General features: G+C 52.6%; 1 protein-coding gene across 2 annotated transcripts in view; it reads left to right on the plus strand.

Moving 5' to 3' along the window:
• LOC142044787 (rho GTPase-activating protein 39-like) overlaps positions 1 to 24,326 on the plus strand; it is a 58,009-nt gene that overhangs the window by 16,117 nt on the left and 17,566 nt on the right. For both annotated transcript variants that reach the window (XM_075057633.1, XM_075057642.1), the window contains exons 2-3: positions 12,460 to 12,858; positions 22,174 to 23,479. In XM_075057633.1, coding sequence (XP_074913734.1) covers positions 12,460 to 12,858; positions 22,174 to 23,479 — 1,705 coding nt within the window. The remainder of the gene's footprint in view (positions 1 to 12,459; positions 12,859 to 22,173; positions 23,480 to 24,326) is intronic.

Consider the following 24,326-nt stretch of genomic DNA (forward strand, 5'->3'; position numbering starts at 1 on the left):
TTGGGGCTTTAACTTATCACGCTTTGTTCCGACATACAGGATTGCAGAGATGTTCAGTTTTAAAAAGGCCACGACTGTGTTTTAAGGCAAGATTGAGAGACTCAGTCTTTGTTTCTCATTAATTAAAGCCAGATCTTGTTAATGACAAAGCACCAGAACTATACATAACTAGTATTTTTGTTTATTTGGTGTTCAAAGATGTTACTATAGTCACTGCTAATCTTACAGATGTGCGTGTATAGTACACAAAGCAGAGGTTGAAATACAGCTCACAGGATGTGACTCTTACCCACACTGTAACGTTTTGGAGACCATCGGGAAAAGAATGTCAGTTCAGGGCAACACTTGACACACCTTTCCTTTCAGAGGAAGCTTTTTTCATGGCTTATTACATCAGAATTAAAAGCAATGGAAAAAATCAAACACAGGCTGTGTTTTTTCATCCCAAACTGCTAATTCACTCATCGATAGGTGAGCTTTTCAGAGCTTGAGGTATGCATGGAGCAGGGAACTGTGCGCTGCTCCATGAGGCAAGTGTGTGGGAGGGGGAAGCTGCAGGAGGGGACTGATGCTGTGCGGTCCAGTTCATTGGCTCCGCAGCATCCTTACTGTGTCATGTCCGACGTGATTTTCATTCGGCGATTCCTGCAGGCAAAACAAATATAAGAAATTAATTTCTCATGGAAATGAGGGGGTTTTGCTTATTGTTTTATGAAGGGTTTATGAACTCTCTGGCTGAGGTTTTCAGCAATTTATTTACTGCCTCTCTTCCCTTGCCAGAGGAAATTAGTGTGCTTTGGGCTGGGAAAAATGACAACTCCTAAGCAGCTCCTCAGCATGGAGTCCTGTTGGGATGAGTTTCCTGATGGCAGCTCAGGGCGCAGGGGAGAGTTACTCATTTGCGGACTCTGTGTTTCCTGTTGCCTCTGACTCGCTGCCAAATTCTGCTGCCATCCCGGCATTGTAGTGGTTAACTTGAGTCACAGTTAACAAGCTTGGACAGCTAATACTTTCAAGAGGTTCTCTGCATTTGTTCCTGCTTAGTTTTTTCAACAGAGTTGGCGGAGACAGCTGCAGCCAGAGAGATTGGCAGAAGAATGAAACAGCCTAGAAAAGTTGTGATGAAACACTGTTATCTTTGTTTTGTACTTTTAGCCACCAGTGTCTTGTGGGCTCCACCAGCTGAGAAATAACCCAGTCCCTTGCAAATCACATCTGTGCTGCACATGAGTTTTCAAGGGACTCTGTGTTTCCGCTAATAAATGACTGGCAGCCCTTTAAACGAGGAGAGACAGAGGGCTATTATTTTGCTAATGCCATGCATTTAGGAATGTCGCTGCTTCAGATATGTGGCTTTGCAGACTGGTGCTTGAAAACCTTATGCTCTGCGATCTGGCTGTTTGTAGGGAGTCAACAGCTGGCACTCTCGGTGACACCAGGCTGTTTGTGTACGGCCTTGCCTTGCAGGTGCTCTACCCTGTAATTGCAACCTTGGTCTGCTCTTACCCCCCACCACTGCTGGCTCCTGTGCCTCCTTTAGAAAAGCTGAAGTTGTGGTGGGTTTTTTATGGTCTGGTGGGGTTATTTTAGACCTGAGGTGGGTGCCTCAAGAGGTCCTTTCAGTCCCTGTGCCGGCATGATATTGCTAAGGCAGCTGCTCGGTCCTGAGGTACCAGCTGATGGGTTTGCCTTTTCTGGTTTTGTAGGTTTCTTTTCTTTTCCTGTCTTCCCAGTCTTCACTCACCAACATCATTCAGAAACCTCTGTAAATTTTTTCTCCTTGTTACTCAGTGTTTCCTTGCATAGCAAAGGAATATCTCTGTGCCTGGTGTAAGCAACCCTCTGGCACTTGGCTGTTTGCTTTGCTCTGTCATGGCTGCAATGGGCGCTCTCTTCCCTTCAATGAAGATGGTACAAAAATTGTTCTTCTTTTCCCCTTCTGTATGGGGGAAATGGTACGCCCTGTAGCACTGCAGTGTGTTTGTGGCCATGCAATGCCTTGCATGGTTTCACTAAGCCCAGGATGATCTTGTCCGTGCACAGAAAAGATGAAAATCAGTTGGCTGCAGAGTTAATGCTGCAGAGTTGTGTTCTTTGTGCAGTGTGAGTGATGTGGGCTGCTGCTGGGGTGGTGGAGCAGTTGCTGGGTTTATGTAGTGGGGCAGCTTTTCCAGAACAGCTTCTGATTGTGGAGCCTCCTGTTCCTGGGGGTGTTCTCCTTGGCATTGGCTGGCCAAGGCAGCAGCTGCGGGTTCCCTGGCTGGAGGGGCTTCATGGGAATACTGGGAGGAATCCCTGAAATTGGTAGCAGTGAAATAGGAGGCCATGAAGAGTAAATCTCAGTCTGAAGCAGCTGGGCAGCAAGCTAGATAAATCAGTACCTTTGTCAGTAATTCCTAGACTGACAGAGAGGGCAGTGGGTGCTGCTGTGTCCTTGAAATAGCAGGGATATTATCTGTGTGACATTACTTGCTTTGGCACAGGGAGAGGACTTGGCGTGTGCTGATTCTCCAGAGTTCTGGGCTTTTGCCCTTCATCCCTTTGGCAGGTGCATCTTCTCCACCTCGTTCCTGCAGCCATATCAGCATGATGCTCTTGGCCCTGGGAGCAGCCTTGTCAGCTCTGGGAAATGTTGCCCTGCTTAGGTCTGATTTATTTCTGTTCAGCAGCTGGCAAGAGTTGTGGGGGACTTAGGGGTCTGTGGAAACAGAAACAAGCCATGTCAAGCTTTCTGGTCACTGACCAGGGTTTCAGCAGAGGATAACCCTATGGTGTTGGGGTCATCAGGAAGGCAGGAGACTCATGCGCAGGTTCTGGTCTGTCCCTTTCTCTTGCTGTGTGTCCATCCCCTGATAAAAACAGGAACAACTCAGGCCTTATTTTAGGGTCACATTCATGCTGGGAGGCTCTGAGGTGCTTTGGGTCCCATCTTGGGCAGATCCTGTACGACTCCATGCCAGCACATGCTCCTGGAGGTGGGTAAAGCCTGGCTCTGCTCTGGCTGGAAGCATCTGTCTTAGCTTGGTGTGTCCCAAGAAGACATAAGGAGAAAGCAGATGTGTGAACTTGGATACCTCACTGCAGAGATTTTCATGCCCAAAAGGATCCGGGTGGTGCAGCTGGTGATGGCCTCACGTAAGTAGCAGCTGCCCCTTCGGTAGGGTCATGTACAGGTAGGATGGCCACAATGATGTTCATCAAGCTGTGCTCACAACATATGTGCCTGTACAAATCCTCCCTGAAACTGGGGGCATCACCTCTGGGGGCGATGGGAAGGTGTCAGGCTGCTGCCCTGGGGCTGGTCTTGGGTTGCCTTGGTGGGGCAGCACCATGGGATGGAGGGAGGGCAGGATATGTCCCAGCCGTGGTGGTCAGTTGTTGCTGAACTCACAGGTTGTCCTGTAATTCCTTCACCTAAGCAGCTGTGAAGTATTTACTCTCTAGGACATTGCTAAAATTGAGGTTTTCCCATGTAAATCCTGTTTGTTGAAGACAAAGTCTGGTTATGAGTGTGTTGAGGTGGGATGCAATCACTGTCAGAGTGTGGTGCTGCTGTATTGCTCTGAGTCTGACGGCATCGGACCTGACCATGTGTCCTGGGATTGATGCAGCCTGTGGCTGTGCAGGTGGGAGGACAGTACTGAGCTGCGCCAGGCCTCAGCTCCCCTCCAGAGTACCCTGTGCCCCCTGGGTAGGGACTGTCTGGCTGGCGCTGAGCCTCCCCTGCAGCTGCACCCCCTCCAGTAGCTGGGATTTGGATGGGGCTATGGATCCATGCAGCATGTTTCGGAAGGCGAGAGAGGGGATGAAAACTGCCAGTACTTTTTTTTTTTCTTCTGAAACTCTCTCAAATGTTCAGCCCTTAAAAGGAAGAACGACTCTGCTGAAGCCTTTGCTGAGCTTAGGAGGTGCCGCTGTGTCTGGGGCAAAGCAGAGCTTTCGGGAGGCTGTTTAAGGATTGGGGGTTTGCGCTGAGTTCTGACAAAAAAACTCCTACCATGGTGGCAGGAGAGATCCAGGGGATGCCATGGCAGCAGCTGGAGCACTGGATGGGTTGTCCGGGCAGATCCTGTAGCCCAAGGAAACTGGCTCACTGCTCTGTTGTGGCCTGGGGCTCAAGCTCTACAAGGGATTTTTTTCCCCAGTCATGTAAAAACCCTGGGTTGGCTGGGACAGATACGCAGGAGAGGCTGTCCAGCAACATCTGTGTCCTTGGCCAGCTTGGGGACCCTTACAAAGAGCAGAGGGAAGTGCCTGTAACTTTTTTGACACTGAATGCTTTTTGACATCTTGCATCTTTTACCTTCTGCCCAGGCTGCAGCGGCCACAGCTGGTCTGTAACCGTAATGCAGTCAGACATGTTCACCCTCACTGACAATTTGGGGACAGAGAGAAGCAAGAGGCCCTTGGCCTTCAAGGGAGCAGCAGGTCCTTTCCCCAGGCACAGCAGCCAGCTCTGCTCTGCACCTCCAACAGGAGCTGCGGCAAGAGCCTGTGCTTACCCCAACTGTGCAGGCACAGGCAGAGCTATGCCTGGTCTGCATTGTCAAGATTTCTTTTAATGGGAGTGGATTTCACTTCTCCTTCTGCCCTCAGGTGCAATTTCCTTAGTGTTGGTCTGTGCAATCCCCTGGTGACTGTGCCCACATCTCTGGTACCTGAACTCTTCCTGCTCTGTTAGTGTCCATCTAGCAGGTGCTTTATGCTCTGTCCCAAAGCCATGAAAACACAGATGTTTCCTGCCCCTTGCTCTTCCTTCTGTCACAGAAACCCTGTCCTGTGGAGGAGGGATGGAGGATGATGTGGGGGCAAGCAACACTTCCAAGTCCTTCTGTCTTCCCATCCCCATGGGGTGCTCTCTGCGTGACTCCAAGGCTTGCCTGGGAGTGATTACAGGGTCTGGATCAGTATGAGCCTGGTGCTGCCAGTGGGGCTGCGCAAGTCCTCGTGGGCAGTGCTCAGCACAGAGTGAATGATGGAGAGCATGAAGGTTGGCGTGGTGGGAGTTTCTGTGGTGCCCTCCCTTCTCCCTGCTGAGATAACAGTGCTCTTGAGATGCCTGTGCATCCATCCTGCACAAGGTGCAGGTGCTGGTGTCAGGCTGTAGGAGCTTATGCCTTTGGGGCTCTTCTGGCCTTCATTTTAAGTTGATTATCTTTGTAGTGCATGGCATAGCACTTGGCATGGTGTCTGTCCTCTCTTGGGGAGGATTCCCCTCTACCCTGCCAGGTCCTCTTGTGGAGACCCCAGGAAATCTTAGCTGTGTCCTGAAAGTCCTTTTTTCTTACTTTCACTGTGAGACAAGATCTTGGAGGAATCTGCTGTTAATTTTGGTGCTGCCCTGACCAGCTCCTATGGGCTGAGCTGCCCCATTGCTGTCAGTTCTACTCTGGAGCCAGGGTGAATTGGGAGACTTGCAGTGGCAAGATTGGAGCCAGCAGTGCTGGCACAAGGGCTGAGGGAAAGTTTGGGAACAGCTCGGGAAGAAGCAAGAACCAGCAGAGTCTGAGCAACCAAAAGACCACTAAGTTTGTCATCTGACATCTCTATCTTTGAAAATACCAGTTAGCAGAAGGCTTGGGGCTTTGTCTGGTTGGTAGGTTAGGTTTTTTTGTTGGTTTGTGTTTTGTTGTTTTTTTTAATTAAAAACACCAAAGCAATGAGATGCTTTGCATGATAGGAGAGAACCTGGAAAAGGTCTTACCTCTAACCCACCCAAGTCATGGTGCTGGGCTCTGTTCTCGTCTCTGTAATGTGTTGCTGGGCTGGGCTCTGCTTTCAGAGGGCTGCCCCCGTTCTGCTTTTGCTGGAGCTGAGCATATGTGCTCAGGCTTTGAGCAATTGCAGCCATTTGTTCTATATTTTCACAGTCTGGTCTGTCTCCTGTGAAGCAGAGGTTGGTTTGTTTGCATAATGCTTATTTTCAGAAGCAGGAGAGTTTTAGGAACAGGCTGACATTGTATTTATTTTAGTTTCTCTATAATTTTTGTTAGAAGGATGCATGTGTATTCAAAAGAAGTTCAGATATATGTATAGGAGGGGAAGAGGGTTGTTTTGGTTACTTGCTGCCCCCCCCACTCTCCCCCCAAGATCTAAATTACAGCTTTTCTGTACTTGGCTGAGAGAAGGCAGTGAATAAAGCCTAAATTGACTGAGTCAGCTGATGGAGCATTTCTGCAAGGAGCTCGTGCTAGAGACCTTTTTGAAGGCCCTCTGCAGCACCAGGATATAGATGAGTTTTACAGCCTTGTCCTGGCTTTGATGTGCAAATCTGAGCAACTTGGAGCCACATGGGTGTTGCACTTTATTGTTCAGCATTTGCACTGAGCAAAGTTGTTTTTTTGGTTTTTTGGGGGTTTTTTAGGGGACTCTGTCTGATAACCCATCCAGTGTGCTGGGGTGCTGTGCTGGCTTTGCCTATTATGCAGAAGGTGAAGGGGCAAGCATGATCCTCTTTTAAAAAAAACAAAACAAAAAGCTATGCTGATGTTGGGGTGCTTGAAGGAGGCTCTGAACTCCCTGTCTATGCAGGACAGATCATTTCAGATGCCCGTCCCTATGATCCCAGCTGCTTGCTGCAGCTCCATCCATGCATCCCCACCTCTAGCCAGTGTCACAGTGTGACTGGTCTCTGAGAGTTGTACTTCAATTTCTGTGTGTGTCTGATGGCCAAACTCTTCATTCCTCATCCTCAAGGAGGACCACTTCATAGGCACTTAGTCTCAGCATTGATACATCCTTAGATGACCTCTGATGATGGGATCTGGCTGGTCCTGGGGCCCCACAAGCTCCTGGGGCTTCACAGAGGCTTCAGCAGCCCTGGCTTGGAGCCACAGGCAAAGAACTGCAGCTCTTCGTGGAAGGACACAGCAAGGTGACTGCCCTGTGCACAGTGTGGTAGCACCACCTTGTCCCTGCAAGGTGTGGAGATGATGTAAAGGGAAGCATCAACACTCAAAGGTCATGTTGGCCTATAGCCCCTCTAGTTCTTCAGCCTCCTGCTGTCCAGGAGGGTCCCTTGCCCTCTGAGCATAGCCATCCTTCTGTGATACTCAATATGAGACAATACACAAGCTGAATTCAGACTCCTGTTTCCTGGAGGAAGAGCTTATTTTCCCAGTTGCTTTTCTTTGTGTTGGGGCCACCTTTGACGATGCTGCAGGCTCCCTTTGAGGGCATTAGTCTTCAGAAATCCCACTTAGTATGGAGTCATGTTTGACCAAGAAGGACTTGGTACTGCCCCAGCTCTCTGCAGAGCTCATCCCGAAGAAGGGAAGTGGGGGAAGGACGTGGGATCTTGGCTTGGAGCACAGAAGTCCAAAAATTACAGAACATGCAAGTAAAATGGGGGAGCAAGCCATAAGAGCTCTCTTTGCAGCCATGCAGAGGGGTTTGCTCACAGCCTGGTGTGAAGCTCCCTGAGCCAGGGGTTTCCTGTGGCTTTCCTTGGGGCTCCCTCACCCTTTGCAGGTGAATGCTTCCTTGAGTTGGTGCTGAGCAGTGTGCACACTTAATGAGTGGAGAGAAGGCTTCATGCGGAGGGCTGGGTGGTTGCATCGCACTGGTCTCAAGCTGGCAGCTCCAGCTGAGAAAACATCTCTCTACTATTCTTGTCTTTGGATGGCCTTGCAAAGAACTTGTGTCCTAGGCTTGGCTGCCCAGGATGCTGCCCACTTGGGTGATGGTGGTAAGAAAACCAGCTCTCCTGTGGAGTAGTGGCTGTTTGACTTCTTGGGGTTTCTCAGCTCTTCCTGCAAGTGACTTTTCTCCTGTATCTGGTCCCTTCCATTTCTAGTCCTTCTCCCTTCTCTTTAGTTAAAACAATTTTATTCTTTCCTGGACTTCAGCCTAACATTTGTATTCTTTGTGAGAAGATGTAATGAGGTGATGCTAGCAGGACGCTCTTTCAGGCCGAAGTACACTTTTTTAAAAAATTATTGGTTTTGTTGTTAATTCCCAGGCTTTGCCAAGCAGGAGTGGCAGCCAGGAGGGACCCAAGCTATTTTTGAAGGAGCAAAGTTTGCAAATGTCCATCACCTCTGTCCCAGAGGCTGGCAGAACAGAGCGCAGCAGCTTGGCCTCTTAACCTGCTCTGTCTGTATAACACTTCATAGAAAACAAGCTGCTGCCTGTAAGGGCTAAGCCTTCAGGTGGAAACAAACCTGTCTGCCTGTGTGACATGCAGTTGTGCACAAAAAGCCCTATGCTTCCTCCTGGTTTTTGCATGCCTGGTGCACTGTCCCACCACATGGCACCTCACAGCTTGGGGACCGAGTCCCCCGCCCGCCCCTCCATGGCCCTGCCACACCTCCAAAATTCAGTGTGCCCGAGGCAAGTGCCTTTGTGGTCAGGTGGGGCTTAGGTCACTCAGGGCAAGTGGCTGGAACTGTGGCCTATTTATGAGCTATGAGGCGTGGAAAGTATTTGTGTATTTGCTCAGGACACAGAGGAAACTCCTGAAATCTCTCCAACAATGTGGGAGGATGCACACTGGGAATGTGGGTTTGTTTTTGGAATCAAGTGGGGATTTTGTTGAAATTCCTCCGTGTTGTGGGCTCTGGTGACCGGATTAGTCCCCCAATGCTGCCATGATGCTGGCGGGCTGCATGTCCCCACACTCGGGCTGCGGTGGGGGTTCGGTCTGGGTTTGCAAACTGGGCCTGCAGGGAAGTTCTGCACCTGGGGACGTTGAGTCCCAAGAGATGAGACAGACTGAAACCACTGCAGTAATCCCGCTGGTGTGACCGTGACTCGGTGCTGCCATGCTGGTGGGAGTGGGCATGTGCTCTATAGCTGCTGCGTCACCCAGCACTTGGAGCTGAGAGGGTGGGGAAAAAGATTATTCAAACCATTCCCAGGAAAGTTCTTTAACCCTGTGAAGGGGAGTTGGAATAAATTTTTTCTGTGTCCAGGTTAAGGCCTTATGTCTCTGCAATCCTGGGTTTATCACATCTTTCCAGAGTTCCTGATGTTATGTTCAAGGCTTGTGTGGCAGCCCAGGGCTGGCCCTGCTCCAGGAATGTGCTCCTTGCCTTTCCTTTTCTTTCTTTACATATAAATGTGTTTATACCAAACTCTTTGGTATTTCAATGTGTTCTGTGCAGATTTTTTCCCTGGTTAAACTCCACCTTGGTCATCCTCAACCCCTCAATTTTCAGAGGAGCAAAGAGGTCACCAACCCAAGTCATCCACTTACATGTCTTTGCACGCAAAGATAAATGTAAGCTTGTTAAAACGGAAGACTATAGTTAGTAACACATGCTCGGTCATGGCCAAGTGCCATGAGAAGAATTTGTTATTTTCAATAGCTTGCACTTAACAGAAAATAGCTGACCTCTTCTCTCTCCCGAGGAGCAACAGCCCTGGTAGAGCGATTGGTGTTTCAGAGCTTTGCTAATCCAGTTGCTGGCAAAACAGATCAAAACCAGCGTGCTCTTCAACATTGAAAAGGTTGATCACTCAACTGCATCTTGATCACTCAGCTGGGTCTTGCAGGGTTTGGGGTTTTTTTCCCTTGCCAAGCAAATACTCCATAACTACCTCCTGTCTCTCTCCGAAGCTTGTCTGTGTGTGTGTTTCTGTGTTGCTTTCAGAGGAGGGGGTCCTGCCATGCCTGCTTTCATCTTCCAGCGCTTCCAATGCCTGCTTTCTTCCTCCTCTGCCTTTTCCCTCCCCAGGGCAGCGTGCCGTGCTCTCCACCTTTGGGTGAAGCCCCCCACCTTCCAGCACTGGCAGCAGCCTCTCCCCACCTGAAGCTGCCAGTTTGCCACCTCAGTCTAAGTCTCCTTTTCAGTTCCCTGTGCTCCTTTTCCTATTGACTGCCTGTCCTTGTTGTGAAGAGTTATGGTGCTCTCAGAGGTCACTGCTCATCTTATGTCCCCTCTGAGCTGTCCTGCGGACGGTCTTTGCCAGTTCCTTGTCCTACCTGCACTACTTTGCTGCTGTCTCCATGGACATGCTCATCTCGTTCTTCTCCCAGCACTGCTGGGCTCTGCTTCTGCCCTTGTTTCCCCCTTTTCATGCCCTGTTTATGGATGACACCCCTTTGCAGTTTACAATGCCCTTGATGATGGCAGTGACTTGCTGACTTGTTCCTGTGCCTATGGTTTGACGTTGCAACTGCATGGAAATAACTGGGCTGGCTCTGTGATTCCCACCCTGAGCCATGGCATGGGATGCTGGTATGGCTTGTGTTGCACCTTAAATAGTGGAACTGATGTAGTTTTGACCAAAAAATACCAAACAACAAACCAGATGTTTTCTGGACACAGGGTTTTCCAAGTGGGATCCCCTCACAGGTGCATTCTTGGCGGTGCCCTGTCCTGCTCTGGCAATGGTGGAAGCTCAGCAGGAATTGATGCTGTGGGGAAAGGCAGTGTGCTCTGCTCCCAGCTGCTTGTTGGACCAGTGTGAATGGTTGTGGGTGGTGATAGCCTGGTCTGGGTGAGCTGATCTGGCTGAAAACAGACCTATGCCACAAAAAAGGTGTCTTTCACCTGGATCAGCTTCTCCAAACAGCATGTCTGTGGTAGCCTGAACGTTGGCCTTCCATGAAGCTGCATGGAGGTCAGTGTTGCATGGTAGGTGTTGTGGTGGGGAGAATTGCACCTTTTCAGAGGCAGGTTGGGTTTATTTTGGGTTGAAATGACATTGTACCTATCAATTTTGTATTCTCAAAGACCTGAGGAACAGCCTGCTTTTTAGGGGTGCATGCCAGACTGCTCATTATTGAATACACCCACGGTTTTCCTAGCAGGGAGGTGTGATGTGCAATTAAATGCCCTCCCGGACTTGCCCAGTGGGAGGGGACACACTGACCTTCCCCAGAAAGCTGGGGCAGAGCTTAGGGCTGTGCTGCCCTGCCAGCAAACACCTTCTCTCCTATGACTGTGCCAGCAGGGCTGAGCACCAGGAGCCTGGGCTGCCATTTCAGACACTGCAGGGCTGCCACTGTCAACCCAGACACCTCTGAGAAACCGCAGGCCAGCAGCAGAGGGTGTGCAAGAGGGATGCAATGGGATCTCTTCTCCTGATGCTCCTCTGGGAATGACTCCTGTTGCCGTGCCCTCAGGGGAGCAGCCAGAGACTAGTGTGAGCCCCCAAGGCACTGGGCAGGAGCAGGTTTCAAGGGTGGCCCTGGATCCATCCTCTTCATATGGCTTTTATTAATAGCAAAAATAAGTTGGGTTAAATAGGGCATCCTTCCTGCAGCCTCAACTGACACAGGGTGGAGGAGGAGGGTGGAGGGCCAGGACTCGGGGGAGAGGGGGGGGCCGGGGGGGAGGTGCGAGGAGGAGCTGGGGGACATGTGTAGGTTTTCTCTCTGTTTTCAGCTGCACACTCAAGTGTGCTGCCAGGGGCGGGATCACTTTAGTGGCAGCATCTCTCCCGTGTGGGAGGAGACCTTGCTGGGGTTTGCACCCCCTTGTTCTGTTTACCTGGGCTGGCCAAAATGGTTTTGGGTACAGCATTGTGGAGGTGTTGGCTTTGCTGAGCTGCTCTGTTCTCACCCAGGCCAGCTTTTTGGGGTAGGTGGGTCAGTGTTAAAGGCTGACATGCCATGTGTGAGGACTGCGCAGCCCAATACCTCTGTTGCCACAAAACCATCACGCTGATCAGCCTGAAAACCAACCGTACAGCACTGCCCATGTTGCTGTCTCTCTGGGCCAATGTGGGTGCTGGCAAGGGGCCCTGGGGATGGAGGGGCTGCTCTGGGTCTCAGGGGGGTTACAGATCAGCAGCAGGCCGTGCCTGTCCTTTGAGTCACCTTACGCCCAAAGGGCCACCAAGGGTTTTGTCCCATCAGCCAAGGGAAGAGGGGAAGAGCTTGCAATGAAGATGGTCTCATCCACCAGTCGCTCCCCACATTTATTTTTTGGGCAAGCAAGTGTGGCTTCAAGCAGGGACTGGGTGGCCCAGAGGTCCCCTCCAGCCCCACAGCATGTGAGCCCTGCAGGCAGGCACTCGCATGAGCAGTCTGCCCACGTTGTCAGGAGCCAGGGGTTTTGTCTCCCGAGGTGTCATTAACAACAGGGTGCAGCTCCCAAAAGGAGCAGATCCTCCCTGTTCTCCAGAGCAAGTTCCCCTGCACATCTTGCCAGGCACTGGCCCTCCCCAGCCTTGATGTGAGTTATCAGAGCATCAGCAGACAATGCTCGCCTGCCCCATACCATTTGTCCCGGGCTGGTGAGTGGCATGAGCTGACATTGGAGCTGGGCTTAGGGGGTGACCTCCCCTTCCCTGTGCCAGGGAGCTGCTGATTTGGCTCTGCCCTGTCTCAGTCTCAAACCCTTCCCCTCATCTTCCCCTGAGCTTGTTAGACTGCTGAATGGCCCCAAGCAATGCTTTGATCTGCAGCAGGGCTGCCTGGCCCAGAGGCAGCAGTTCTGTAGGACTCTCAGACAACCCATTTGCCTCAAGCCTTTGGCCCAGACTAACGCAGTTCTTATGTCCCTGCAGCTCAGACTGGGTGGAGATCATCGAGCCCCGCTCCCAGGAGCGGATGTACGTCAACCTGACCACCGGTGAGTGTGGCTGGGAGCCCCCTCCCAACCTGAAGGTGCGCCAGTCGGACCAGAAGCAGTGGTGGGAGCTCTTCGACCAGAACAACAACCGCTTCTACTACTACAATGCTATCACGCAGCAGACGGTGTGGCACCGGCCCCAAGGCTGTGACATCGTGCCCTTGGCGCAGCTCCAGGCCATGAAGCGCAGCTCCCAGCCTGACTGCCAGGGCCAGCAGCACCGGGGCAGCATCGGCAGTGACAGCAGAAGCACCCCCATCCAAATGGCCCTCCTGCAGGAGATGGAGAAGGGCAAGGGGGATTGCGCCGTGGAGAAGAGGAAAGACCCTGGCAGGTGGGGAGAGCTCTAGCCTTTTCTGTTTATATCTAATGGGTGGCTTCAGTTGCCAGGCAGGCACTGGCTGCCTGGAAAATGGGCTGGGAAGCTGTGTTGCCCCAAGAGAGTACAGCGCTGGGGCAAAGTGCTGCCAGGCCAGCGATCACCACCACATACCCTCCTTTTCCCAGGGTACAGCTGTCCGCTTTCACCATTGCGCTACTGCTTTAACATCCCTGGTTTGGGCCAGGCCTCGTTTGTGTGAGGCACCATAAAAACACACATCAAAAGATAATCATTGCTCTAGAGCCCTTTGTGCTAAATAGAAGGAGAGGGGATGGGCAGGAGTGTCACACAGTGATGAGAGCTGTGTCAGACGCTCATGGCGGGGTTTGCTGGGATGACTGAGCTGCCGTGCAAGGGGTTGGGCTGCTGCAGAATGCAGGTGAGCCCGGCTGCTCTGGCTGATTCCCTCCTCACTCGCTCGGTTGCTTGCATGTGCTCGCAGCTTTGGCCAGGGTGGGAGGTGGAGCTGCAGGGACAGAGCTCCTGGGCACAGTTATCTGCTCACATGAAGGCTGAAATGAAAGAACAATAATAGGATGCTATTTTGTTTGGCTAAGAGATTTTCTTACACTCAAACCAGTCTGACAACAATCGGTTTGGGGTTTTTTTTAATTGAAACTTTGCCAACTTCAGCTGCACAAAAGCATCCCCTCCCCAGTCTCTGTGGGGACGGCCCCTCCACCTGGGGCACTGGCTGGGACTGCCCTGCCTCCCTCCTGCCCTGCCTGGGCATCATCCTGCCCTGGAGAATGTGGTACCAACAGCTGGGGAGGCCATGCAGTGAGCGGAGTTGAGTCACGCTGGGAAGTGACTCACCCAAAGGCTAGAGCAGAGCTTGAGTGAGCCTGGCACTCCTGCCATCCATGCCAGTGTTCCTTGTCCCCACTTCTAGGCAATGCAGCAAGCCAGGCTTCTCTAACAGCTTGGTTCTTTGATTGAGGTTGCCTCTCTGTGTGCCTGGTGCTGGCAGGGAAAGAAGAAAAAAGCCAGGATGATAAAAACCATGTAGGATGGTGATTTTGGAAAATATATGCTCTAGAGCTCCTTAAACTGAGGTTTATGCCTTGTCTGCTGCCCCCTGCAAGATGCTCTGGTATTCGCTTCTGATCTGCATGACTGGGAGACACTGGTGATGCACATAAAGTGCACCAGAAAGAGCCCAGAGCTTTGCTGCTGCCTGCAATGCTTCCACTGCCTCCTGCCCCATGAGCACCCCCTCTGAGCTTCAAACCCATCCAGAGGATGATCCCTGCCCTGCCGGGAGAAACCTGAACGGTGAGAAATGCCTTAAGCTGAACCCCAGTAGCTCCCACTTCCCTCTGGTTCTGCCCTGGTGACCACAGGTGAGCCACAGGCACGTGGGATTTGCCATGAGCTGAGCGGCTTCCCCTCCTTATCCCTCTGCAGCCCAGCACTCTGGGGCAGCTGGGATGGGTACTGACAAACTACGTGTTACCAGAAGAGCAAGTGCAAGAGCCTTGCACAGGATATAAAATAGTCTGAGCTCCGTGGGGTCCAAAATATTTCTGTCTCAGGCTATCAGGAGGGGAATGTGGCCTCCTCTGCCTCAGTCCGGGGAATGGCTGCGCCTTGAAGGATAAGCAATGCTAGCTGTGGCCCATCCCTCAGCTCTGCGGCCCTCTCGGCAGGGAGGACCCCATGCAGGCCCCCTTGTATAGGAGGAAAGGGAGCAATGCAATGTGGGCAGGGGTTTGCTTCACCTTTCCTTGCCAGCTAGGCTGGTGCCAGGCAGCATCTCAGGCATCACTGCCACTTCTCCTGCAAGGAAGGAAAATGGGAAGGGGTTCTTCCTCGCTCCATCCCAAGCCCAGGTTTTTGTAGCAACCTTGGGGCACTTTGAGCCTGCAAAAAAACTCCATTGAAGGGCAAGTGCTAGAAAACGTGTGAGTGGCAGCTTGCTCGGGAGCTAACAGGCTGCTTGGACATGTGGCTTTTCCAGAGCCTCACACCAGTAAGCTGACAGTATTGGCCTGTGGAAGCTGCTTTCTTGGAAGCAGGAGACTGAGTACTGTTGCCCTGCACATCCATCACATGTTGTCACTGCTGTTTGTGAGGGGGGGTTGCATGTCTGGTTATGGCACAGAGAACAATTTCCCTACCCAAGTCTGACACCTGAGGAGAGATTTCTTGCCTTTTGCTAGCTCATAAAATGGTAAGCAAAGAGCTGAGCCCAAAGCAAGTGTTCCCAGGTGGTATCTAATGCCCTTGCTGGGATGTCTGGTCTAGTAACAGCAAAAGCAAACCAAGGTTGTCAGCTCTGTAGTCTGTGTTGTTCTCCAAAGACAAACATAAGTGTGTCCTCTTCCTTCCCTTGGCAGGGATACAGCTGTATAAACAGAGGGCGAATACACCAAGTGCTGCTGGTAGCATTTGACATTTTCATAGGTACCTGCGTCCAAGACGGTTTCGCTTTTGTCTCTAACGGCAGCACAAAAGATTTGGTTTTCTTCCCTTCCTGTTTGTCATCCCATGATAGATGGAGAGGCCAGAAGAGACCAGCATAGTCCCCAACAGGGGCCTCCTGCAAGCACATGCCACAGAGCTGGGGGAAGGGATTTTGTCCTTTTTTCAGTAATACTTTGTGGTTAAGGTTTTTTTTTTTTTTTCTTTTAGCAGGCTGGTTTTTCCCACCCCTCCTCTCTCGTGCCTTCTATCAGCACTGCTAAATCTGCTGTGCCAGCTGCCATGTCTCGGAGCTGCCAAACCCTCTGTGTGCTGCTCTCGACAGCCTCAGGTGGAACAGAGATGCTCCTTGGACAGGCGAGGGCTGCACCACCACCACTACTTGCTGCCCATTCCCTCTGTCTACACACTGATCCCATCCTCTCACTTGCTGCCTCACTGCTTGCTGCTGCTTTTCCAGCTCTCTAAAACACACCAGCTCAGAGCAGCCTTCTCTAGACACTGGCCCTTGGCTTCCCCAGCAGCATGGGGAGGTTGACCCTCCTGGGGAAATGGTAGCTGCTTGCTGAGGGGAAGACACTGCTGCGATCACCGGAGCCTCCTGGGGAAGCTTTTCTGCCTGTGCATGTGCTCTTGCTCCTGTGTTGGTTTTCAGCTGCACTTCCCAGGGCTGCCCAGCCCAGTGCCAGCTCTGATGCTCCCTTGCCGGAGCAAGGACAGTGGGCAGCACTTGCCTTGCAGCTCCAAACGCCTCCTGAGCACTTGGGATCCTAGTAGGAAGGAAGATGGACTCTCCAGGGAAGATGGGGGCCAGATGATCCTTTCAGACACTGGAAAGCTCTGCAAAGGATGGACGTGTTCCCTTGGGGACCATGAGACCAGTCTGGGCCTGAAAGCAGCCTGTAGCATTTTGGAAGTCAGTGTCTTGTGAGCTGCTGCAGCCGCACTGGGGTTTGCTGGAGCTCCTTGGGCCTCATAGGTGAGAAAGGGCTGGTCATGGTGGAGGGCCAAAACCTAGAGAGGACAGTCTTGCTGGGAGTGGAGCCTGTGTGCTGGTCTGCAGTATTTGGGCACACCATCAGTCAGGGCTGTGAGTGGGCTCTGCTGTCCCCAGCCCTGCTGTCTGTGCAGGCCAGCCCTTTTCCTCCTCTTCTCATGGTTCTCCCAGGGTCAGGGACTTGTTTTGGAGTGGGGTTTCCAAGGTTCCCCTTGTGATAACAATGGATCTCAAAGTCCTCCAGGTAGAAATCCACCATCCCTAGGAACATCCTGTCCCCCAGAACAGGAGAGGCATGGGCCCCTTCTGCTTGGGCAGCAGGTTGTGCTCCCTGTCCCCTCCTTGCCCACCTTCCCCATGGCTCAGCATCCTGGGCTGGGAGGGAGAAGGGGCTTGGTCTTACCATTCCAGGAAGGTGTGCTGGAAGGGGAGTTAGAAGGGATGCATGATGTGAAGCCCATGAAGTTGGCTATGAGGGTACCTCTGCCTCTTCCAAGTCTGGTTTGCCTCGTCACAGGCTTAGGTTGCTCAATGCCCAGTGTAAGTAATGCCAATATTAAGTTCTTTATAATCAGGTAAGAAACACCATCAGGACTCCTAATACAGGCTTGTTTCCTTCTTATGCCACCGGCCTTGGGGCCGGGCGCACAAGCACAATGCGCTTTGCATGTGTCCACAGAGCTCTCCTTGGGGCTGTGCAGACCTGGGTTTGGGTGGGTTGCCTCCACAGGGTCTCCATCCCTGCCTCCAGTGTGGGCACCGGAGGCAGCAGCAGCAGTGCTGCTGAAATACAAACATCCCTGTTCATTCACCTCTGTCAAAGCACCAGGAAAACGACTGCTGGAAAGCACAGAGCTGAGGTGCAGGGCCTTTTCTTCAGGCTTCTGGGAGGGAAGAGCAAACAATGGAGCTCTGGAGCCTGGGAAGAGCTGCTGGATACGCTAGGCCTGCTGGAGCTGGGTGCGGGCTGGGAAAGCCAGTGCCAGGTTGTGGTGTTTATACTGGAGCTACTTGAAAGCATTCCTCAAAGGAACCATCTCAGGGGACTCAGCAGGATCTCTGCTGCTGGTGGCTGAAGGGCATGGCCAAGAGGCTGCATTGGGATGGCTTTGCTTTCTGTCAGGGCTTTCACTGCTCATAAGGACAAGGCTGAACCTTTTCCCCTGCTGGGAAGTCAGGAGGTCCCTGTTCTCCTCTGCTTGGTCTTTTCAGCAGCCTAGGGATGGGTTTGAGAGAAGCTGTATCCAGATGCAGCCCCAAGAGATCATTCATAGCTGTTGAAATGGTCCTTTCAAAAAAGCCTTGTCTTCTCTGCAGTGGTGCCTCTTTCCTCTGATCTCCAGCAGCCAGGGAGGCTGGAGATTGCGCAGTGTCCAAGACTGACAGGCGAAGTGGGATACGGCACATGTTTAGAGATTTCACTTCTCCATCGTGTTCCCTTACAAACTTCCTGGTCGGGGGACTGTGGTGGCTGTGGTCAGGCTGGAGCTTGGCTCCCTCTGCCCTCAGTGCCACTGGAGTGGCACAGCTCCCCTGTCTCTTCCAGCCCTGTAAGACCTCCCTGGATATCCTGGTGGAGTCATGCAAGGACACTATTGTGGCATGAGGAACATGCCTGAGTCCCACACCAGCCCTGAATGCAAAGCTCCTGGGTGCACTACCCTCTCCTTGAAGTAGGAGTGCCCATGGGCACACAGTGGGCACTGGGGCAACCCAGGGAGATACTAATACCCAGTGGGTACCGAGGAACCCCTGGCAAGTGCTTGGGTACCTGGACCACTCCTTGCATCCTGAATCACAGCCAGAGAGGAGCAGTGGCATGGTGGCCTTGCTCATCTCCTGCCTCTGACTGCCCCTTTGCAGCCCACAAAGGCTGCTCGGCTGCCCTGCGTGGCTGTTGTGTAGAAGGTCCCAGTGCCATCATCCCCCGAGAGCTGCCTGAGCACCGCTGGGCTCTGCTGGCTCTGGGGTTCATAGCAGCTGGTCTGAAATGGTCCGGGGTGGGCTGGGTCCCAACACGAGCTTTGCCCCTAAGCCTGAAGGAGGGAATGCGAGACCGCGGAGACAGCTGAGCCCGTTTCTCTGGCTGTATTGCCTGTCAGGGTGCAGACCGTAAGCGCCGAAAACCTGCTTCGGGGAGACTTGCTGCTTGCGGCAGAACCCCTTGCCCCCTTCCTTGCCGTGGCCATCTGTCTAACCCATGCTGCTGTCCTGCCGCCTGGTCTCGGTGCAGTCGTGGAGCAGGCGCAGGGAGCGACCCGTGCCGGTGCGGAGCTCCTGCCGCTCCCTGCCATGTCCCACCCAAGCCGGTGCCAAGGCCCCACCCCATTCTCACTTCCCGGGCAGGGCCAAGGCATGGGATGCCTTCCTCCTGCCCGGTGAAGTGACTCGGGGCAGCGAGGAGCTGGTGCACTGTTGCGCTTCGGGACGCCCGCTGCCCTCCAGCTGGCACCAGGTCACAGGTAGGCAGCCTGTCATCTGGGGGAGGCCGTCAGCACAGCACCCACTTTCCGGATTAAATCCCTCTTTGCTCGCTTGAAGGCAAGATCTGGGCTTTGCTCTTTTCCACAGATGTAAGGGGGGCCCTAAAATCATGTGTCACGCTGGGGCAGGACTCCTTCTCCAGAGGCTGGGCTGGTGGTGCTGCTCTGATGCCCTGCCCCGCACCCGAGCAGGGACAGGTCGGGACGTGCCCGGTGCTGCGGCGTGGGTGCAAATCGGGACAGGCGCTGATACGACCGATCGGTCAGGAGGTGGTGCTACTGCCTGCTCTGGAGGCAGGGAGAGGCTCCTCACTGCGGCCCAGAGCTGAGCGAGGAGGAGGCAGAGCTTCGGACTGAGTTCCTGCCGCTCCGGATCAGCAGGGGTTTGGTGAGTGCCGGAGCAGCAGGCACTGGTTGCCTGCCAATGCTGGACCGTACCAGCGCAAGCTGAGCCTGTGCCAGGGGACGAGTCTGGTCATGCCATGCCTGACAGAGGTGGGTCAGCCAAGTCTTTGCTGAGCTTGGGGTTCAGGTATGTGCGGAGCTGGCTGGAGGTGCAACGTTCTAGGTTAAGGAGAGGAATAACCTCAGGAGGTGGCTCATGGGATGGGGGATCCAGCGCCTTCCCGCAGAGCGCAGGGTTATTTTCTAGCCCTGCTACAGCTGCGGGTCTCTGAAGGCAGGGGGACACGCCTGCAGCTCAGGGGCTGCAGGGCTGCAGCACTTCTCCCCTGGGACCCAACAGCTGGACAGTGGTGGTCCAGATGAGATGCTGCTCTGCGCATAATGTTGAGTTAAAATCACTCCCACTTGATCGCTCCTGGCCTGCCCACTGAGTCAGGAACCCGTGAGCGGCTCTGTCCTGCTTGTCCTTGATGCAGCTCTTTGCCAGTCTCACTTCCCTGCCGCAAAATGAGCTGCTGGTACAGCCAAGTGGAGGGGTAGGTGGAGGGATGTCAGAAATGCTCATTTAAAAGCCTATCAAATGTTACTGCTCTAGTTCTTCCTGCTAGTCCAGGAGCTCTTCGAGGAACAACTGGGTCTTCAGCAGCACCTTTACTTGGGATTGGGGCTTGGCCGCGTGCAGGAGGGATGCACTGGTGCAAGGAGCAGTCCCTGTGGCCCCCAGGGAGGGATGCATGGTGGGTTGCAGGGCTGCGTGTCCTCGTGAATGCCACCTCCGTCCTGCCATTACTGCTGGCTGTTCCCTGCCCATGTCCTTGCTTGGCACTGCTGATGGTCACCCCGCTGCTCCAGGCATCACGTCTCTGGGAAGAAGCGTGTAGAGGACAAGCTACTGATGGCAAAACAGGAGTGGGAGAGCGAGGGCTGTGCTTGATGGCGGCCTGGGCAGGTGGAGGGGGGTCAGTCCCAAATCCCTTGGTGTTTCCCAAGCAGCCGCTCTTGGGACAGGGTTTGGGTCAGTCCTGGGCTGCGATGCTGTGAGCAGGAGGCAGTGGCTGGGGGACAGTCCTTCCTCACAGTGGTGGCATCTCTATCTTGAAGTAGTATCAAGAGCTCCCTTAAAATAAAACCCTTCATGCCTTAGTGGGAGATGCTGGGGGAGGTCCCTAGAACAAGGGGGACCCCAGGGTGGGACAGCATCTGGGTAGTTGCATGAGGCAGAGTCACATGTTTGTCGTGGGGAAGGAGCCAGGCCCTGCAAAGGCAGTGGTGCAGTACGGTGTGGCCAGAGGGTGGCGGGGACCTTTGGACTCTGGCTGGGAGCCAGCTGCTGCGCCTACGGCGGGGCAGCACTGGCCTCACCCGCTCCTCTCCCGACGCCACTGTGCCAAGGTGGGATTCACAGCAACGCAGTGCCATCGGAGAGCATGTTTTGCCAAAAATATGGTAAGCAGTGGATGGGGAAGGGGCATGCCACCCCCTTAGGAGTGATTGGGTGCAGATGTGGGGTATTGGGTGTGGGACAGAGGATGTGGGGCAGCTCATGGGGGGGAGCAGGTGAAATAGGGCACCCACAGTGATGTGGGGCTGCTGCTGTGGGGCCGACATGTCCCAGTGGGGTGGGGTGTGGGGAGAGCAGAGTGTGTGCAGTTGCAGCCTGCTGGTGAGAGAGCCATGGGGGGGAGGGCAGGCTCAGGGAACCTGTGCTGAAGGAGGGGCCTGTGACCCGGCAAAGTGCAAGAGGGTTAGGATGTCTGGGTATCTTGGGGCTTGGCGGGGAAGGCAGTAGCAGGGGGTAGCATCACCCAGAGGCAGCTCTGGGCATGTGGTGGAGGTAGGTCCATCTGCCAGCACAGGGGCCATGCAGGACAGGTCAGTAGCACGGGATGGGGAACAAGTGTTAAGGTTGAACTAGAGCAAAGCGACCATGAAGGTGTTACAGGAACATCTTCTGTTGCAGTGTGCCCTTAGATCTTACCCAGTGATGGCTGGTAGCGGATACATGGAAGGAGGGCACAAAATGGGGCCAGGTTCAGAGGGATTTTCCTGGTGACAGTGGTGCCTTTGAAGACCTGGAAGCTCAGGCTGGTTTAATAGCCTTTCTGTTCCCTTTTCCTCAGGGCTCACAAATAAGGACTGGCTATAGCTGCAGCCTGACAGCAGGTTGTTACTACACTGCAGAATGTGCCTTTGGGACTAGGATATTGCAGTGGGCACGTTGGGTTGTGGTGGATCCTGAGTACCACCATAGGTCAGAGGATACTCCCAGCAGAGAAGGATTTCGCAGCCATGAGAGCTGAGCGGGGCCAGTAGGTTTGGCCAAGGTAACCAGATGTGAGGGCATCTGGACCGGACTGGGAGGATGCTCTACACAGAGGCTTGGTGGGTTGTGTGGGAGCATAACACACATCCTGTGAGCCGAGGACATCTGCCCAGGTACACCTCCCATAGACCTCATAGGTTCTTCTGCAAAATAAAAGTGCATTTGGAAACTTAGATCAAAAAAATAACGTGGTCTGGAAAGACTGTCATCATAGTTTGACAATCTGAAGGCAGACAGTTGGGATTATTTTCCAGCTCTCTGCTTGAGTGGTCCAGAATAGTTTATTGGTCTTCAGCTGGTCATTCTGGGTGCTGTGCTAGCTAATGCAGCTTGGGAAGCGTAGGTTGTTTCCTATTTCAGTGCTGCTGATACCAGCCAGGTTATAGTATGATGAACTTGTTTCATCCTGTTGTTCTGCTGTTCATGACTCAGAAATTTATCATGTGTGTAACAACAATGTGTTTCTGTTTTGGGAAGGGAGATCTCCAGGAAAAAACAATGAGGAGCTGATCTAACTGGTTGGGGAATTCCAGGCACTTTGAAACTAACAATCTGGTATTTAGGTAGAAGTAGAGGATACTTCAGTTAATATAATTCTTAAATAATTCCCTGTATTTGTATCTTTCTTCCTTTAGGGAGACTCCTACCCACTGGCAGCCTCTGCCAGGTACGAAAGCAGCCATGTTGGTCAAGGTGAATAGTTTGAGGCAGATACAGAGCTCTTCAAACAGTTTGCTTCAGCTGCAGAGTGCTCCAGAGGCCAACAGCCAAAAATCCCTTCCAAAACCAGCCATATATGCTCAGCCTCAATCCACGACCCAGAGTCCTGGAGCCACAAAGCAAATGCCTACAGGAGAAACGAAGCAGTCTATGCAGATCAAAAAGATGGAGAATGGTGGGTTTTGCCTAGTGCTGATGAATGGTCCAACTTCTCAAACACCTTCAAGGAGCCAGACAGGAACCCCCCAGCCTGCATCCCCCAAGTATGCCTCCCCTGCACCTATATATGATGAGCCATCTTTAGAGTCTCCAATTTATGATGAGCCACCAGTAGATATGGACACTGAAAGCATCAGTATGAGTGGGATGTCTCCACCAAGGTCACCAAGCAATAGCTTAAAAAAGCAGCTGCAATCAACCAAATTATTACAGCATCCAGGTATGCAACAGCAGCAAGCTGCAAAGAAGCATGCAGGAAATCCCTCTTCCACTGAATACAGCCCAGCTGGCAGAGAATATATAAAACACATGGTCAATGTTGACCAGTCTTCCAAACTCTCCCACTCTTCTGCTACAACAGCTGATGCCTCTAAACTGCCTGGTCAGCTTACTTCAAAGGACAGCTTCAAGCAGTCTTGGAGGATCTTGGAAGCCAACATCCTGAAGAACATGGAAGCCCACCACAGTCAGCAGAACAGCCTGCAAACTCAAGAGTACCCAACCAGTATAAGCCACCAGGATTCTGGTTATTCGACTGGCCCTTCTCCAAGCTTGAGAAGAAGGAAAGGAAGGAGGCAAGGGACAGGTCAAGGAAGACCTGGCTCTGTGGGCAGCAGCAGTGAGCTCACAGCTTTGAATGATAAGCTGATTGCCGAGATGCGTGCTGTGGTGGGCAGGTCAGCAGCTTGCAGGGGAAGCAAAGCCAGCCTCGATGCTGAAAGTCTGGAGAGTGGCATCCCAGCAGAGAGCAGCAAAGTCAGATTTCAGTCTGACCACTTGAAAAAATGCATCAGCCGGAGCTCAAGGGATGACGTCTCAGCTAGTAATAGGTCTCTGTATAGACAGGGCCTGGAGAGCAGGGGCAGCTTTCCCAACAGTGTGGCTGTTCCACAGGATGCAGTGAGGCAGAAGAGGACTTTTGAGAAAATAGATTCTTTAGAAAAGAACGTGCCCAGCCAGACAAGTTCAGCTTCATCAGATGCTACACACCACTCCTCCCAGGTACCTCCCCATCTACACTGGGTTAAATTGCACGCCTTTGCTGGACTGTTGTACCTCATCTGCTCCCGGGTGGGTTTAGTGGATGTGCTGCAGGTGGAACACATCTGTGCCTGCAGAATAGCAAACAGGTCATAAAGCTTCACAGTTTTGCAGGTGGAGACTGCATTTCAGGTCTGTGGCATGAGAGGTGGGGGAATTGTGGAGGGGCTTGTGTCCAGCAAGCCCTCAGCGCTGCAGGTAGCTCTGCTATGTTACTTGGGTAAATCTGCTGCCTGATCGTTTTACTGACACTCATGTCTTCTTTAGTAGCCCTTGCCCTCACATGTCCTTTCTGCATTGGCATGGCCAGAGTTGGTGGGGTACAGGATGCAGGCACCAGGATTTGCATGGCTGCATGGCCACATGGCAGTGGTTTCTGGTTTTTTGTCTCTTTTCTTTTTCTAATAGTTCCTCATACTCTGTTCTCCCTTCCGATCATTCCTGAGCATTGAATGGAAATATTCAGAAAACCGGTGACGGTGCCTCTAGCATCTTCTTGTTGGAAACAGCTGTTTTAAAGCCCATTAGTGTGCGTGCACAAGTGGAGTAGTTTTTCTCTATAACGCAGCTCTTCTTCAGAATTTAGTTTGCCGTCTTTTCTCGTATTTGGATTTGAAGGAACCTCCTGCTTTCATGGTTTTAGTTCAGATTTAGGTTCTACATAGGTAATTTTATATCCTGTGAAGGTTTTGTCTTTTTTCTCTTTGATCATTCTTCCAATTATTTCACTCCTGCTGAACAGCCCGAGTCTCTGCATCTCTTCTGTGAGGCACAGCTGATAACAATCCTCCAGTGTGAAAAGTGACTA

The sequence above is a fragment of the Buteo buteo genome, chromosome 2 (assembly GCF_964188355.1).
Source record: "Buteo buteo chromosome 2, bButBut1.hap1.1, whole genome shotgun sequence".
NCBI classification, from domain to species: Eukaryota; Metazoa; Chordata; class Aves; order Accipitriformes; family Accipitridae; genus Buteo; species Buteo buteo.